The sequence below is a fragment of the Peromyscus maniculatus genome, chromosome 1 (genome assembly GCF_049852395.1).
Source record: "Peromyscus maniculatus bairdii isolate BWxNUB_F1_BW_parent chromosome 1, HU_Pman_BW_mat_3.1, whole genome shotgun sequence".
Classification (NCBI taxonomy): Eukaryota; Metazoa; Chordata; class Mammalia; order Rodentia; family Cricetidae; genus Peromyscus; species Peromyscus maniculatus.
The window spans coordinates 139,105,867-139,122,016 of NC_134852.1; the positions used below are offsets into that span (position 1 = coordinate 139,105,867).

Sequence of the window (16,150 nt, forward strand, 5' to 3'; positions counted from 1 at the left end):
CGGGTCCATTAGAATCTTATGGAGCCATGTCACTGGATGCCATCTCATAGAGTGGCGCATGACTGCACAGCTACATTGCACACATTAGTAACATACCTGAGCTTTTCACTTAATACACACAAGAATCATTTCTTATCCTTGACTACTTGGATGTTTTACAGGCATCGTGCACTGTTCTTCAGTTGGGCTGTGTCCTTTGGTCCCTTACCAGCACAATTGTGATAGTTCTTGTTTCCCCATAGCCGGGCCACAAGAGTTTGCCATGTCATTCACGTTTCTCGGAGTGAGGCTGGACATCTTCTGTCCAAGGGACTTCTTTATTGTGTATTTTACATTTTGTTACTGTTAGGTCATTCACTCCCAGGCCAGCAGCAATCTAGGAATACCATCCATTCATTAGATTTTTTTTTCTTTCTTTCAGATCTCCCATGGTGGCTTATTTTAATTCGGCAGAAAGCATTGGTGGGCAAACTCCCAGGAGACCATGAAGTCTGTAAAGTTACCAAAATTGCTGTCTTGTCTCTTTCTGAAATGGAACCTCAGGAGCTTGAGCTGGAGGTAAGGTGGCGTCAGGGGACTGTCACAGAGACGCCAAGACGTGATAGCAGATATGAGGATCTGGTTCGATCTGGTTCCGTAGACTCCGGATGCATGTGTCTAGAACTGCATATTTAAAATAACTGATGTAGTCTTCAAGCCTTCCATTAGCAGCAGACTCCGTGAAATGCAGAACCCGTGAAATGCATTGTGTGAGACAGAAGCAGAGCTGCTTTGGTCGAGGTGATGTTGAGGGAAAGATATCTTCAAATAACATGAAAATGAAGCTTCCATCACATGGCACAACTGGCTTTTGCATGTGCATGTGTGTGCACGTGGAGATGTTTGTGTATGCACATGTGGAAGACAGGCCAACATCACATGTCTTCCTCTAGCACTTACTTTTTTATTTTTTATTTTATTTTTTTGTAGGGTATAGAGGATTGGAGACAGGGTCTCATTATGTAGCTCTGGCTGTACTAGAATTCCCTATGTAGACTAGGCTGGCCTTGAACTCACCGAGATCCTCCTGCCTCTACTGGGATTAAAGGCATGTGCCACCATGATCAGCTTGGCATTCTTTTTTTTTTTTTTTTTTTTTTTTTTTGAGATAGAGTCTTTCACTGAACTTAGTGCTCATGGGTTGCCTAGACTTGTCTGGCCAACACATCTGCCTTTTCTGCCTCTCAGTGGTGTGGTTACAGGCACATGCCTCCATGCCTGGCTTCTACCTGGGTGCTTGGGGTCCAGCATGGGTGCACACACACAGGTCCTCCAGCTTATGTGACAGACACTTGACTCACTGAACCATCTCCCCAGCAGGACTGGCTATTTTTAGAATGATCAGGCTATTTGAACTATAGTGCTGATAGTCACCAAAGATTATGGTTCATGTTAGGAATGGAATATATCTTATGACTTGTGCTAATTAGGGGAAAGGGTAATACTTCTCTGTTGCGGTCCTAAAACACCATGACCAAGGCAACTTATAGAAGAAAGAGTTTATTTGGACCTGTGGTTCCAGAGGGAGAAGAGTCCATCATGATAGCGAGTGCAGTCTTAGTTGGCTTGAACAGAAGCTGAGGGCTCACATCTTAAACTGCGGCATGAAGCAGAGAGTAAACGAAGAATGGTGTGGATTTGAAACATCAAAGCCTGCCGCTGTGATGTCCTCCAGCAAGGTCACATCTCCCAAACCTCCCCAAAACAGCACCACCAACTGGGGATCTAGTATTCAAATGTGAGAGCTTACTGGGGGCATTTTCGTTCAAACCACTGCAGTAACTATAGAGAAAGTATTTCCATACATTGGGTGAATATTTTAGAAATTATTATTATGCCTTTCCCCTTTTACGGATGTATCACAGTAAAAGAACTTTCCAGCTGTGAATAGCAGGAGAAGCAAGGGTAGCTATCCTGATAATCATAACATTTCTTCTAGTCTTCTAAGATAGTCACTTAAATCTGTCGTCTCCTGTAGATGTAACTGTGTTATTAAATAAGAAACATGGAGCCAAATGCCTAGTTAAAAGCCCAAGAGGTCAGAGCAATAGCTAAGAGCTAAAAACCTTTTCTTACCCTTCACTGCCGCTGCTGTCCTTCCCCTCAGCAAGAGCACTACTTCCTGTGTATCTGTCTTTTTATTGACTTTCTGTTCTGCCTTCTCATTGGTTGTAAACCCAACCACATGACCTCCTTACCACTGCTTGTCTATACAGACCTCTAGGTCTCTATGGTTGGTATTGAGATTAAAGGCATGTGTCTCCATGCTGGCTGTATCCTTGAACATGCAGAGATCTGTGTGTCTTGTGATCTGCATTAAAGGTGTGCACTACCACCACCCGGCTTCTGCTATGGCTTGCTATGAACTCTGACCCCCAGGCAACTTTATTTATTAACATACAAATAAAATCACATTTCAGTACAAATAAAATATCACCATAATCTCCTCCTTTCTGTTCATGTAAACTCCATTAAAGGAGCTTCTAAAGCCAGGAGTGGTGGTGTGGCCTTCAGAGGCAGGACTAGCCGTTCAAGATGTCCTCAGCTACAGTGAGTTTGAGACCAGACTGGGCTCTACAAGACCCTGACTCAAACATTGAATTTAAATAAATAAAATAAGCTTTTAGAAGCTTATTTTTTTTTTTTGTATTATTATAAAGGAGAAGGAAAAAACTACCACTTGAAATAATGATGGCTAGGAACTGGAGAGATAGCTATTAAAAGCACCTCCTGCTCTTTAAGAGAACCAGAGTTTAGTTCCCAGCATCCATGTCGGATGGCTCACCACTGTCTATAACTCCACCTACAGAAAATCCAATGGGCTCTGTGACACCAGCACTCATGCATGCACGCACGCGTGCTTCATGTTTGGCACACTTTCCCCTAACTCCTGCTGTCTTTTATGGGCATACACGTAAAAAGTACCTGTGAGGGGATGCGCTCGTGTCTTCTCCTGCAGCATCCTTGCTGGTTTGAGGCCTGGTTAGCGCTCGCTCTGCATGACCCCCGCTGTCAGGCTTTCCAGCAGAGTCCTCCCGCTGTTTAGTGGGTCAGCTTCCTCAGATTTGCTGAAGCCCGGTTTGTCTTCTGTAATTGGAGCAGAAACAGTTTTCTTGCAGATTCTAATATTAGATGTATAGTTTCTGCCTCAGTTGTGTTTTACCTGAGGTGGGTGTGTGGCATATTGGTCTGCCAGTGTATTTGTTGTACATTTGCCAGATCTTTAGTCCTCATTATTGTCAAGTAATCTTTCATTGTATGAGTGTACTGTTTTGTCTAACTTACCATCAGTTGATGGACATTTGAGCTGTTTTCTTTTTTAGACTACTAGGAATAATGCTGCTGTAAACAGTTTGTACCATACAAGGTTTTGGTACACATAGGTTTTCATTTTCCGTGAGTATAGAGTTCCTGGGTCATTTTGGTAATTCTGCTTCACTTCTTTAGGAATTGCCACACTGTTTTCCAATGTATAGTATCATTAATATATATAGTATATATGTATATATATGTATATGGCTATGGGTGGAACTTTAGGGCTCAAATGAGAAGACATGCATTATGCATTTTGAAAACGTACCCTTAAAGCATCAAAGGCTTATGTTCCATGTCTGCATGTCTTATGTGCTATATCTCATTGCTGTAATAGAGAACAGCATCATTTTCCATGCTTAGTTTCCCATCAGAAAGCTGTTTAAAATTTTATCTCAGGATGGATATAGATAACAAATTTGAAAGTAGAACCATTTGTTTTCCTTTTCCTTAACAACATCAGTTTTTAGTCTTGGTTGTGAAATATAAGTTGCAAAAAGAATAGAAAAAATGAGGGAGTTTATGGTAGTGGATAGGTTTTTTTTTTATTTTAATAAAAATTGTAATAAGGGGCCGGGCGGTGGTGGCGCACGCCTTTAATCCCAGCACTCGGGAGGCAGAGGCAGGCGGATCTCTGTGAGTTCAAGGCCAGCCTGGGCTACCAAGTGAGTTCCAGGAAAGGCGCAAAGCTACACAGAGAAACCCTGTCTCGAAAAAAACCAAAAAAAAAAAAAAAAAAAAAAAAAAAAAAAAAAATTGTAATAAGGGCCTATTATACACTTTAGAGGACTCTTAGACCTCTGGAAAAGGGAAGATGGTCCCACTGTTAACGCTATGTATTATGTAGGGTTGTGTCCAAACAAAATATTTTATGATTGGAAGGGTTCCTTAGAAATAATTTTTCTTATCACTGTTCTCTGATAGGGCTGACTGTCAATCCTTTTGGAAAGATAATGGTCTATACTTGTCTTTTCTAAAAGTATTATATAGAAGATTCATTGGAATGACTTTTGATTAAGGTGGTTCAATGAGTTTATGCTTTGTTACAGAGATCTGTAATTCTTATCTGACTTCTTTGAAGACATATTTTTTTGTTTGTTTTGTTTTTTGAGACAGGGTTTCTCTATGTAGTTTTTGGTGCCTGTCCTATATTTTGCTCTGTAGACTAGGCTATCCTCGAACTCACAGAGATACACCTGGCTCTGCCTCCTGAGTGCTGGGATTAAAGGCGTGCGCCACCACTGCCTGATAACATATTTGTTTTATAGTTAAGTTTTTTTTTGGTTTTGTACACATACTTGCATGTGATTTCAAAGGAGTATTTAAAATTAAAAAAAAAAAAGTGTATTAGCCAGGCATGGTGGCACACACCTTTAATCTCAGCCCTTGAGAGCAGAGACAGGTGGACTTCTTTGAGTTCAAGTCCAGTTTAATCTATATAGCAAGTTCCAGGCCAGCCAGGGCTACATAATGAGTCAGTCCGTCAGCCTGTCTGTCTGTCTGTCTTATCTGTCACCCCAACCCCATAATGCACGCACGTGCACACAGTATATTAGTTATTTGTCTATTGCTGTGATAAAATACCATAACCAAAAGCAAATTAGAAAAGGTCTTAAGTTGGCTATGGTTTCAGAGGGCATTGTCCGTCATGTTGGGGAGGGTATGGCAACAGGGAGGTTAAACATCTCAGCAGGATCATGGGAGTTGACTGTTCATGTTTTCATCCTCACCCAGGAGAGTGCAGAGGGAAGAAGAGGCGGGGGTGGGGGGTGGGGGTGGACAGCAGGAATGGGACAAGGCTAGAGAACCTCAAAGCCCGCCCGCCCTCCATGGCATACTTCATCCATTAGTCTCCACCTCCCCAAAGCTTCATAACCTTCCCAAACAGTGCCACCAGTTGGGGACGAAGTATTCAAATACATGAGCTTGTGGAGGGCGTTTCTCATTCAGACCACACCAGGAAGTTTATTCCATCTATTATCTATGCCCCAGCTGAATCTAAGCCATATCCCACAATACAAGACATTAATATTTCCTAACGAATCATGAGTATTTATGCTAAATACTCATAAATAAGCATTTATGCTAAACAGTAAATGATAAGTGTCATGTAGTCTCAGGGCAGTTTATAAATGCACTCTTTTAATTAAAATTTTTTATGTGTATGGTTGTTTTGCCTGCATGTATGCCTGCATTCCATAAGAGACCAAAAGAAGGTGTTGGATGCCCTGGGACTGGAGTTCCCAACAGCCATGTGGGTGCTGGGAACTGAACATGGGTCCTCTTGAAGTGCTCTTAAGTGCTGAACCATCTTTCCAGCCTCTGTTAACTGAATTTTTAATAAAGTTTAAAAATAAATGCTCAATTCTCAGAATTCTTGGGTTTTTGATAAGGAGCTAAGGGATAGTGGCCCAAGTCAATGCTCCTCCATCCTCAGATAAAAGCAGATGAAGGAAACGAAAACAAAGACAGTTGTCTTTAGTTACTGTTCTAGTGACCTGTTGGTCACCATAACCAAAGCAGCTTATAAAATAAAGCATTTAATTGACTCTCAGCCCTTCCTTTGTTGGAGCTGTCTGTCCCCTGTTCTTGTCCCAACACATCCATATTCATGTCCCCTCCTCTTAACTTGCCAGTTGGATTGCACCTTTTTTTAATAACCCCTAATTACTGCTCTTTAAATTTGACTAATCTCTGAACCCAAATCATGTTATTTGCCAATTTCATTATTGTGTGTAAAGACAGGAGGAGAGAGTTTTGAAAGGTCCAGCTTTTAAGAGTCCCTGTAGAGCCAACTCAGGACATTTTTTTCAATCAAAACACTCAGGTAATTAGCATAAATGAATATTTAACACAGATGTTTGTAATGACCTCAAGGCATAGCAGATGTGTGTTTTGCAATGTTTTGTTCTTAGATGATGCCAGTTTTGAAAATACTAATAACCTCAACCAGAACATTGTATCCTTTGGACATGTTAGATAAGAGTAAACTATGCTCTGAACCTGGGTTTGTTGCCTTTAATTCCTAAGTATATTCTTACCTGTATTCTTCCTTTTTATTTGTAGTGTGGCTTCTAATTACTGAAACGATAGCTGTATTCTACCTGCTTAGTCGCTTTGCTAACTCTTGGGGTCTACTTTTAACACAAATGTGTGAGCAGTAGCATTTACTTCCAGACTCCTACTTGAACATTTAAAGCATATAGTAATTAATAATGAGTCATCCTTTTTAAAAATTATTTAGCTCTGTAAGAAGCATCATTTTGGAATTAACAAGCCAGAGAAGATTATACCATCTCCTGATGACTCCAAGTTTCTACTGAAGACGTTTACAAATATCAAATCCAACGTGTCTGCTCCCAACAAAAAAAAAGTAAGAGTTTGATTGACATGGACTTTGAATCCATCTTTGATTAGTCATAAGTTGCTGGTAATTAAATTAATCTGGAAGCTTTTTGTGTGTGTGTGTGTATCAGAAGACTCTTGTGTTTTTGGAGTTGTCCTTACTTGAAGTCTTGCATTATCTATGAACTTGACACCTGACTCCTGTACTGGCTTCTTACAGGTCAAGGAAAGTAAGGAGAAGGAGAAGTTGGAGAGGAGATTACTTGAGGAGCTGCTGAAGATGTTCATGGACTCAGAGTCCTTCTACTATAGCTTGACCTATGACCTGACCAACTCCGTGCAGAGACAGAGCACCGGGGAGAGCGATGGCCGTCCGCTCTGGCAGAAGGTACAGCTCACAGTGCAGAGCAGTGTTGGCTCCAGGAACACTGTCTGTTCGCCTTTTATAGGACACAGAAGGAACGGATCCTGAACTGATTCTTTCCCTCCACTTTTTCTAGGTTGACGACCGGTTTTTTTGGAATAAGTACATGATCCAAGATCTCACTGAGATTGGTGTGAGTAGATGCTTCTCAGACCCCCTGTTTGTTGCTGTTGTTAAGCAAATATCCCTTACAGGAAGGTGAACTTTGAGATCTTATTAGGAGGTTTCCCGCACTGAAGAGAATCATTCACCTAAGGACCATGAAGGCATTGCTCTCAGGCACTCCTCAGTTCCACACTGCTGCAGACAGCCTGCTGCTCTTGCAGTTGTTAGGCTGCGTGTGATGTCACACACCTGGAATCCCAGCACTTGGGAGGCTAAGGCAAGAGACTTGTCCCAAGTTTGAGGTCCTCTGGGTTCTATAAGTACGTTCAACTCCATACGGGGTTATATGGCAAGAGCCTATCTCCAGAAAAAGAGGGGTTTGGAAGTACTAAGCCCATGGACCCAGTCATGTCCACAGAGTTCCTGTAAAGATGAATGTGTTTGTTTTTACATCCACTGAGAATGCAGAAGCCCACTTTTCTGTAATGGTACCGCTCTGCTTTGTCTTCTGGTGTGGAATAGATGGATCTTTAAGGCCTGACCAATACTGCAAGGGATTATTGTAAGAGGTATTTAGGGGAAACTACAGGAATGGTCAGATGATTGCATGGAGCTCTCTCTGGACTGTTTACATTTTTTTTACATATTTTTATTGGGGGGTGTGTGCGGGTGTGTGTGTGTGCGCGTGCACGCACACATGCACATACCATAACATATGTGTAGAGGTCAGAGAACAGTGCATTTGGAGTTGGGCCTCCCTCTTCACTGTGGGGTCCTGGAATTGAACTCAGGTCGTTGGATCACGTGGCAGTGTTTTCCCCTCTGAACCACCTTGCCTGCTCTTTCACTGTGATCAGGATGGGCAGGTTAAGGGAGGGAGGGGTTGGTTCTGGCTGATGGTTTCAGAGAACTCGGTACATCATCATGTCAGGACAGCATCTTGTCATGGGCCAGGACATAGGGAGAGAGGAACACTGACATTCATTTTCCCCTTCATACTGTCTGGGCCTCACAGTGTGGGGGGATTGCCTCCCACACTCAAGGTGCTCATTTCCTCTGCAGTTAATTCTTTCTGGAAGCATCCAGAGATGCAGCCAGAGGCATGACTCATCTCCTGGGTGATTCAGCCCAGTGAAGTTGACTGAAGATTAACCATTAGAGCCTGTCACATATATTGGAGAATTACGCCTGAGGGCTACTGTATGCTATGGGTTTCGGATGCTGAGCACTAGACAAAGTAATGGAATGTGGTCATCGGTTATTTTTTCTTAATCTTTTGGTTATTTTCTTTCTTCTCATTTCCTCTTTGCTGGTGATTCGTAACAGCTACTGACATTTTATCCAGTGGCGTCTTCAGACAGATCCCTAGTGTGTCTCTACTGAGGCCAAAGCGCGGCTTGTTCTCAGCTCTCTGATACTGATCATACTGTGACCCTCACAATTAAGTGACAGGGGACAAATAAGGGTGTTTATAACGAGTATTTATTTGTCTTTATGCTGCAATGTGGAATTCTGTGTTTGGAGAGCTTCTGTTGGGCACTGTCACATCATTATTTAAAGCCGGTGACTTAGGGTAAAGATGACATTTGGCAACTTATATTTCTATGTTCCTGTCAAGAATCCTGGATTTGTTGCCAGAACAAAAGTACAAGTAGTGAGGAATAGTGGGAAATGATGAGCGCAGGTCAGTGCAGGCAGCTGTAACCCTCTGAAGACCCAACAAAGAGAACCCAGAGCAAGATGAAGCCATGAAATGGGTGGGGCCCGAAGAGCACTGGGAAGAGAGGAAGGTAGACTTGAAACTGATGCTGAACAATGGGTAGGATGGGGCATGTCTGCAATCCCAGCACTCTGGAAGCTGAGACAGGAGGATTGTGAGTGCCAGGCCAACTTGGGCGACACAGGGAGACCCCATCTCAAAACAAACAATATTTTGAGTATTCATGAGTATTCATTTTGTTTTATTATTATTATTTTGGCATTGTATATCCGTGTGTGTGCACGCATTTGTGTCTGAATGCACATTTATGTGTGTACCTGTGGAGGTCAGCAGACAGCCTCCAATGTCATTTCTCAGGCACCTGGTTCATTTAGTGTAGCTAGAGTTTTCCTGCCTTGCCCACAGTCAGGACAAATCTTTGTCACCTGCCAGTCCCACAGCCGCTCAGACCCAACCAAGTAAACACAGAGACTTATATTGCTTACAAACTGTATGGCCGTGGCAGGCTTCTTGCTAACTGTTCTTATAGCTTAAATTAATCCATTTCCATAAATCTATACCTTGCCACGTGGCTGGTGGCTTACTGGCGTCTTCACATGCTGCTGGTCATGGCGGCGGCTGGCAGTGTCTCTCTGCTTCAGCCTTCCACTTCCCAGAATTCTCCTCTCTCCTTGTCCAACCTACTTCCTGCCTGGCCACTGGCCAATCAGTGTTTTATTTATTGACCAATCAGAGCAATTTGACATACAGACCATCCCACAGCAGGTCTCTCACTGGCCTGGAGTGCACCAAGGAAGCTGGACTAGCTGACCACTGAGCCCCAGGGAGCCACCTCTCCATCTTCCCAGTGCTAGGATTCCAAGCATGTGCCCCGTGCCCGGCTTTACCTTAATCAGAAGCTCTTTGCTAACGAGGCTTCTCGGTCTTATTCTGGTATTTCTGAGACAGGGGTTTCATGGCTTCAAACTTAATATGTAGCCGGGGCTGGCACTGAGCTTCTGATCATGTTTCCACCACCTCCCAGTCCTCGGTTTAAAATCTGAATGTGTTTAGTTTGAAAGACACGGGAGAAGGGAGCCCTGACTTTGAACGGTGCTCTCCTAATTACATTACAGGCATCTTAAATGAGATAGTTACGGAAATGTTTTTTATTGTTCACTTACTGTTTGAATTTTAGGCTGGTGAAGCAAGCGATTCTCTAAAGCAGGACGTGAAGTAAAGCTAGGGCTGAGGCAGAGCTCAGCTGCAGAGTCTCTTGTTCTGCATGAGACCCTGGGTTTGATTCCCAGCACCACAAATGACGAGGATGGGACTGAGCCTGGTAGTAGGTCCCTGCCATCCCAGTGCCTGGGCGGCTGAGGCAAAGGGAGGCACCTAAGGTTCTCGCCTGCTGAGCTGCACAGCGAAGCTCTGCCTCCCAACCCAAAGATGTAGGGTCTGGAGAGATGGCTCAGTGGTTAGAAGCACTGTGTGCTCTTGAAGAGGATTTTGGTTCCTAGCACCTGCAAGATGGCTCACCATCCCCTGTAGCTGCAGTTTCAGGGGATCTGACACCCTCTTTTTGGCCTTTGCAGGTACTGTATGCACCTGTTGTACATACAGACAAGCAGGCACATACATATACATACAAATAAACAAGTAGTTTTTTTTTTTTTTTAAGAGTAAACTGTATTTTGTAATGAAATGATCAGGATTGATTTCATTTTGTTATAGGCTAATGCAATTGAGAATTGAAAATCAACTTGAAAGCTTTGCTTTCCTACACCAAGAGGAATACTTATAAGAGCTACATTGGTTAACTCCTCTGTGGCGGGCTCTGTGCTTTATTTTACATGTACTGTTCATTATTCACAACAGCCTTATGAGGCAGTAGTAGTCCCATTTCACAGAGGAGGACATTGAGGCCTAGTGAGGTGAGTGAGCTTCTGTCAGTGAGTTTGTGGGTGGTGGAGCTTGAATTTGTGTGGAGCAGTCTGGGACCTGGGCTGTGTTCCCTGTCAGTCAGCTCTCAGGAAAATTGTTTTAAAGAAAAGGCAAGGCCCTTTGGCCCTCACCCTCCGCTTTGCTCCGTAAGTAGAAAATGGCGCCGGGGAAGGGCTTAGGAGTGTAGCAGGCTGACGGCGGCAGTGTGTGCTGACTGTTCCTTGGGCTGAAGCAAGTAGCAGTGCTGTGCAGAATATAAACAACATGGCATTCATTTTCCTTCTAGACTCCGGATGTGGACTTTTGGATCATCCCCATTATCCAGGGCTTTGTGCAGATTGAAGAACTTGTGGTTAATTACAACGAGTCATCTGATGAGGAGAAGAGCAGCCCAGAGACCCCCCTTCCGGAGCCCACCTGTGTAGATGACATTCACCCGCGCTTTCTAGTGGCTCTCATATCTCGCAGAAGTAGGCATAGAGCTGGTGAGTGGGGGGCTGGGGGAGCATGCAAATCCAGTGCAGGCGAGATGTGTGGAAATGCAAATGACAATCACGGACTTGAAAGCACAGTGAGCGCCCAACTCGGAGTGCTGGGATGCAATTAGAGACTGATTTCTGCAGGAGAGGAGCAGGCAGAGCTAGCAAATCAGACAGAACAGCGGTGTGCATGCAGAAGATAAGAAAGTCACGTGGACGTGTCTGAGGACAGGGTTCCAGCCTGGGTCACAGTGATAAAGCCTTCCAGAGCTAACCCCTTGGGGGAAACCATTGTCTTTCAGTCAGAGGATTCAACTTAGCCGTGATGGGTACAGCTGTGATCTTGGATATGCTGTTGTTTGCCTGTCTGTTATGTGTAGGCTTCCAAGGCTCTCCTGTACACATTCAATTAGGAAGCATAATCTAGTCAGACTAAGTGTAGGGCTCTTTTGTTTTGTTTTGAGAGTTTTGCTATATAGCCCAGGCTTGCCTCGAACTTGCAATTCTCTCGCCTCGGCCTCCAGAGCACTGAAATATAAAGTGTATGCCACAGCTTGGCACTCAGCCAAGCTAAGCACGTTTTTATAGCTGTTGCTGCTTTCTGTTTAATTTTCCTTCAGGAATGCGTTATAAACGAAGAGGAGTGGATAAAAACGGAAATGTGGCGAATTATGTGGAGACTGAGCAGTTAATTCACGTTCATAATCACACCCTGTCATTTATTCAAACTCGAGGCTCGGTGCCTGTCTTTTGGAGCCAGGTTGGGTATCGCTATAATCCAAGACCTCGGCTAGACAAAAGTAAGCACATCAGTCATTTGGTTTGCAAATGAAGATTTCTATGAGGATTTTTAAAAGAAAAATCACGTTCCCGAAAGGTGTCAATTTGTTCCATTTCCAAACAGCAATTCTCAGGGCTGGGAAGGCTGAGGTATGGGTTCCCGACCAGCCTGCTGGAGGCCCTGTTCAACCCCCCGTGCTAAAACAACAGCAGCAGAAGCCACAGCTCCCACGGTGGCCGTGTGTCCTCCCTGGGGACGGCGGGGAGGCCGCAGACACAGGACTAAGTCCTCCCCAGATGCTGCGGTCTCTCCAGCTGTGCAGGAGGGCTCCTCACTCCTCAGCCTGTGAGCTGCTGTTGCCCTGAAGCTTCTCCAGAACAGTTAGCTCCGGGAAAGGATGACTGGAGCCGGTGTCTGCGGAAGCAGGGGGGTGCTGACCGAAGGGCAGTGCACCGGAAGTCAGAGAGAGAGGTGCCTCTAAGATGGCTCTTCTGAAAGCTTTTAAACAATTTTTTGAAACATTTAAAATGTAATTTCTTGGAATATTTTAACTTTATCATTTTCATTTTATTTTATTTATTTATTTTTTATGTCAAATGAAACCTTTACTGAAAGGTAGGGTGTGTTTATAATTTCACAGATGGCACTTTCTGATATATTTTAGCTCAGTCTAAGTGGAAAGAAAGAAATTTTGTTTAAAATGATGGTTAGATAGTCTTACTTTATTTTTTTTTTTTTTTTTTTTTTTTTTTTCGAGACAGGGTTTCTCTGTGTAGCTTTGCACCTTTCCTGGCACTCACTTGGTAGCCCAGGCTGGCCTCGAACTCACAGAGATCCGCCTGCCTCCGCCTCCCGAGTGCTGGGATTAAAGGCGTGCGCCACCAACGCCCGGCATGATAGTCTTACTTTAAACTGTTAATACATTATTAAAAAGTAAGTGTAAAGATGGAGTGTCACAACTCCAGAAGGAAAACTAGATCTCATATTGCTTCTTTGCAGGTGAGAAGGAGACGGTTGACTATTTCTGTGCCCATTTTGAAGAACAACTGAAAATTTACAAAAAACAGGTGGGCTTTGATCTGTAGTAAGAAAAATTTCCTTATCTGTAAAATTACATGAACAAACCAAGGAACTGTTCATAATTAAACAGTCACATTTGGCACGAAGGTTAGGCACACCCAGCTAAGACTACTCCTACTATTCCCAGGATGCCCATGGGGCCAGTTCCCTTAGGTTGTTTGGAGAGGGTAGATTCGATGCTGGTCACTGAGACTAAGAAAGGCATCTCAGTAATACTCTCTCGTCCGTTAGGAATCACCAACTGACTGTGTAATGAGATGGGAGTCATTTTTAAAGGCCAGCCTGGTCAGCATAGAGAATTCCAGGCCAGCTAGCCTGGCAGTCTAGTGAGACCCTGTCTCAAAGGCAGAATACTGTACTGAAGAGAGAGAAAGCCCTGGTTTGTAGATGGAAAGACTCAGTGGTGAATGACTTCAGTTCTTCCCAGTTAGTATTTAGATTTCCTGTGTTTCAACCATAGTCTCCTAAGGGATAGGAAGAAAGAAATTAGGAAAGAACAAACTATTATTATTTAATAATCATATTAAAATTTAGAAAATTTTATAATAGTTAATGGCAGGTATTTGCTTTTAAAAATGGAAACTCAAATATTGTTAGCAGCAGTATGAGTTGGTACAGGCATTTTGGATGTTACTATCAGTTAAAAAAAGCATGCTAGTATGTAACTGTACTTTTCTTTTTGATACCGACTATCCATTTAGCATATATAAAAATAATTTTGAGGCTGGAGAGATAGCTCAGTGCTTAAGATCACTGGCTGTTCTTCCAGAGGACCCAGGTTCAATTCCCAGCACCCACATAGCAGCTCACAACTGTCTGTAACTCCTGTTCTAGGAGATCTGACACCCTCACACAGACATGCAAGCATATAAGATAAAAATAAATAAATCATTTAAAAAATAATTTTGAGAAAGATTCTGGACCCTAGTGGGAAAGGTCCGAGGACAGCATAGTGTGTCTTTACTTTGAGTCATAAGCAGGATTTCCAAAAGCTGTTACCTTCTCTTCTGGTGTTTCAAATCTATGATTGTCTATCACATTTTATTAGTCATTTCATAAGGGGCAGTACTCATCTAGAAAATAGTTATTTTGGGGTTGAAGAGATACCTCAGTGATTAAGAGTGTGTACTGCTCTGCAGAGGACCTGAATTTGGATCCCAGCACCCACATCAGGTGGCTCACAACCCTGTTACTCCAGCTCCAAGAGGGATCTGTCACCTCCTTGTGCAATTGTGCTCACATTCACAGACCCCACACAAACATACACAAAAACACATTTAGAAAAAAAGAAAGAACTGTGGTGGCACATGTCTTCAATCCCAGCACTCAGGAGCCAGAGGAAAGAGGATCTCAGTGAGTTTGAGGCTAACCTGGTCTACTTAGTGAGTTCCAGGACTAAATAGGGAAACCTTGTCTCAATAAACAAAACAAACAACAAAAAAAGAAATAATTACTATAAAAATAAAAGTAATGCTTGGGAGATGGCTCCATGGGTAAGTACACGATGCGCAGGTATGACATGGACCTGGGTGTGGTCCCCAGAGCTCACGTGCAGCCAGGCACAGTGCCATGTGCCTGTAATCTCTGTAATACCCATGTGATAATACATGGATACATGGAGGCAAAACACGCACACATAAAATAAATCTTTAATAGTTGGGATTTGGTCTTATATCTTGCAGTGTGTTTAAGTATCTTCCAAACCCATTAAAAACAATGTACAGTCCAAAAGAAAGCTGGACATAAGAATTGAACAGAGTCTTTATGTAAAAAGATAGTTTATAAGGTCAAAAGCACATGTGAGAAGGTGCGTCATCTCACCAGTCATCAGGGAAATGCAAATTAAAGCCATGACTCACACACTGGGGTGGCTGAAGGAAAAAAGATGAAAAACATCAAATCCGGGAAAGGATGGAGAGCAATTAGCACTTAAATAGGAAAACAAGTCTACAAATGTGTTCAGTCAAGGGTGCTTATACAAGAACACTCACTGCGCCATCAGAACATCAGAACAAGGCGACAGTTCGGGGAGGCACGTGGGATGGGATGTGGTCAGGAATGATTTGGTTTTATTCTGCATTTGAGTTCCTTAATAATGTGAGTATGATTCATGCATGAATCATAGTCCTAATTGTAAGTAGCATTAAAAAGAATAAGCCATATTTCAATGTAACACAAAATTGTAAAAAGGAGCCATACTGAGGTGCGCAAGCTGAGGAAATTACATCTTCCCACACTCGTCCTCTGCTCCCTGTTGACTCTCACATCAATTGCTAGGTGTGTGTACCGAGCAGACACTTCCTGGTTTCCAGCAGTAGCCCGGCAGTGTTCATTTGTCTCTGTCCTTCTCCTGGGTAATTGCTTTCTGGGGTGAGGGGCCCGAGGTCAGCGTGACTCAGCCGTGGGGTGGCATTGCTGCTGCCCGGAACTGGTTTGGGCTGGGGCTGTTTGACAGCTGATGTATGATGGGGAGAAGCTTCCTGCTCTAATAAACGGTATACCAGAACCAACAATGCCCCTGCGGTTGTTGTGTCTGGATTTGATGGAGGACTTTTGCAGCCATCTCAGGACTGTGAATGAACCAGCAGGACATTCATCCAGTGTGTTGCTAGGAAACAGACAATGGAGGAAATGGCAGACTAGAAAGGTGGAAAGAACCCGAGTACCCACCCACCCAACATAGACAATAGTAAATTAAAAAACATTTTCTAAGAGATCACACAGTTTATACTCCCACACACAGTGTGAACCTGTTCCTGTTTTCCCGTGTTCACCAATGCTTTCTTTTTTTTTTTTTTTGGTTTTTCGAGACAAGGTTTCTCTGTGTAGCTTTGCGCCTTTCCTGGAGCTCACTTGGTAGCCCAGGTTGGCCTCGAACTCACAGAGATCCGCCTGGCTCTGCCTCCCGAGTGCTGGGATTAAAGGCGTGCGCCACCACCGCC

The 16,150-nt window shown here is 43.4% G+C and overlaps 1 protein-coding gene across 5 annotated transcripts in view; it reads left to right on the forward strand.

The window, feature by feature from the left end:
* Inpp5f (inositol polyphosphate-5-phosphatase F) overlaps positions 1 to 16,150 on the forward strand; it is a 97,423-nt gene that overhangs the window by 59,659 nt on the left and 21,614 nt on the right. For 4 of the 5 annotated variants that reach the window (XR_013045347.1, XM_076553517.1, XM_006976994.4 and 1 more), the window contains exons 3-9: positions 422 to 558; positions 6,596 to 6,724; positions 6,917 to 7,084; positions 7,197 to 7,253; positions 11,155 to 11,353; positions 11,968 to 12,147; positions 13,128 to 13,195. Coding sequence is in view for 4 of the 5 variants with exons in the window: in XM_006976994.4 (XP_006977056.1) it covers positions 422 to 558; positions 6,596 to 6,724; positions 6,917 to 7,084; positions 7,197 to 7,253; positions 11,155 to 11,353; positions 11,968 to 12,147; positions 13,128 to 13,195 (938 nt within the window). In the remaining variant the exon portion in view is untranslated. Of the gene's footprint in view, positions 1 to 421; positions 559 to 6,595; positions 6,725 to 6,916; positions 7,085 to 7,196; positions 7,254 to 11,154; positions 11,354 to 11,967; positions 12,148 to 13,127; positions 13,196 to 16,150 lie in introns of those variants that run through there. The other variant, XM_076553522.1, reaches the window with a different exon arrangement.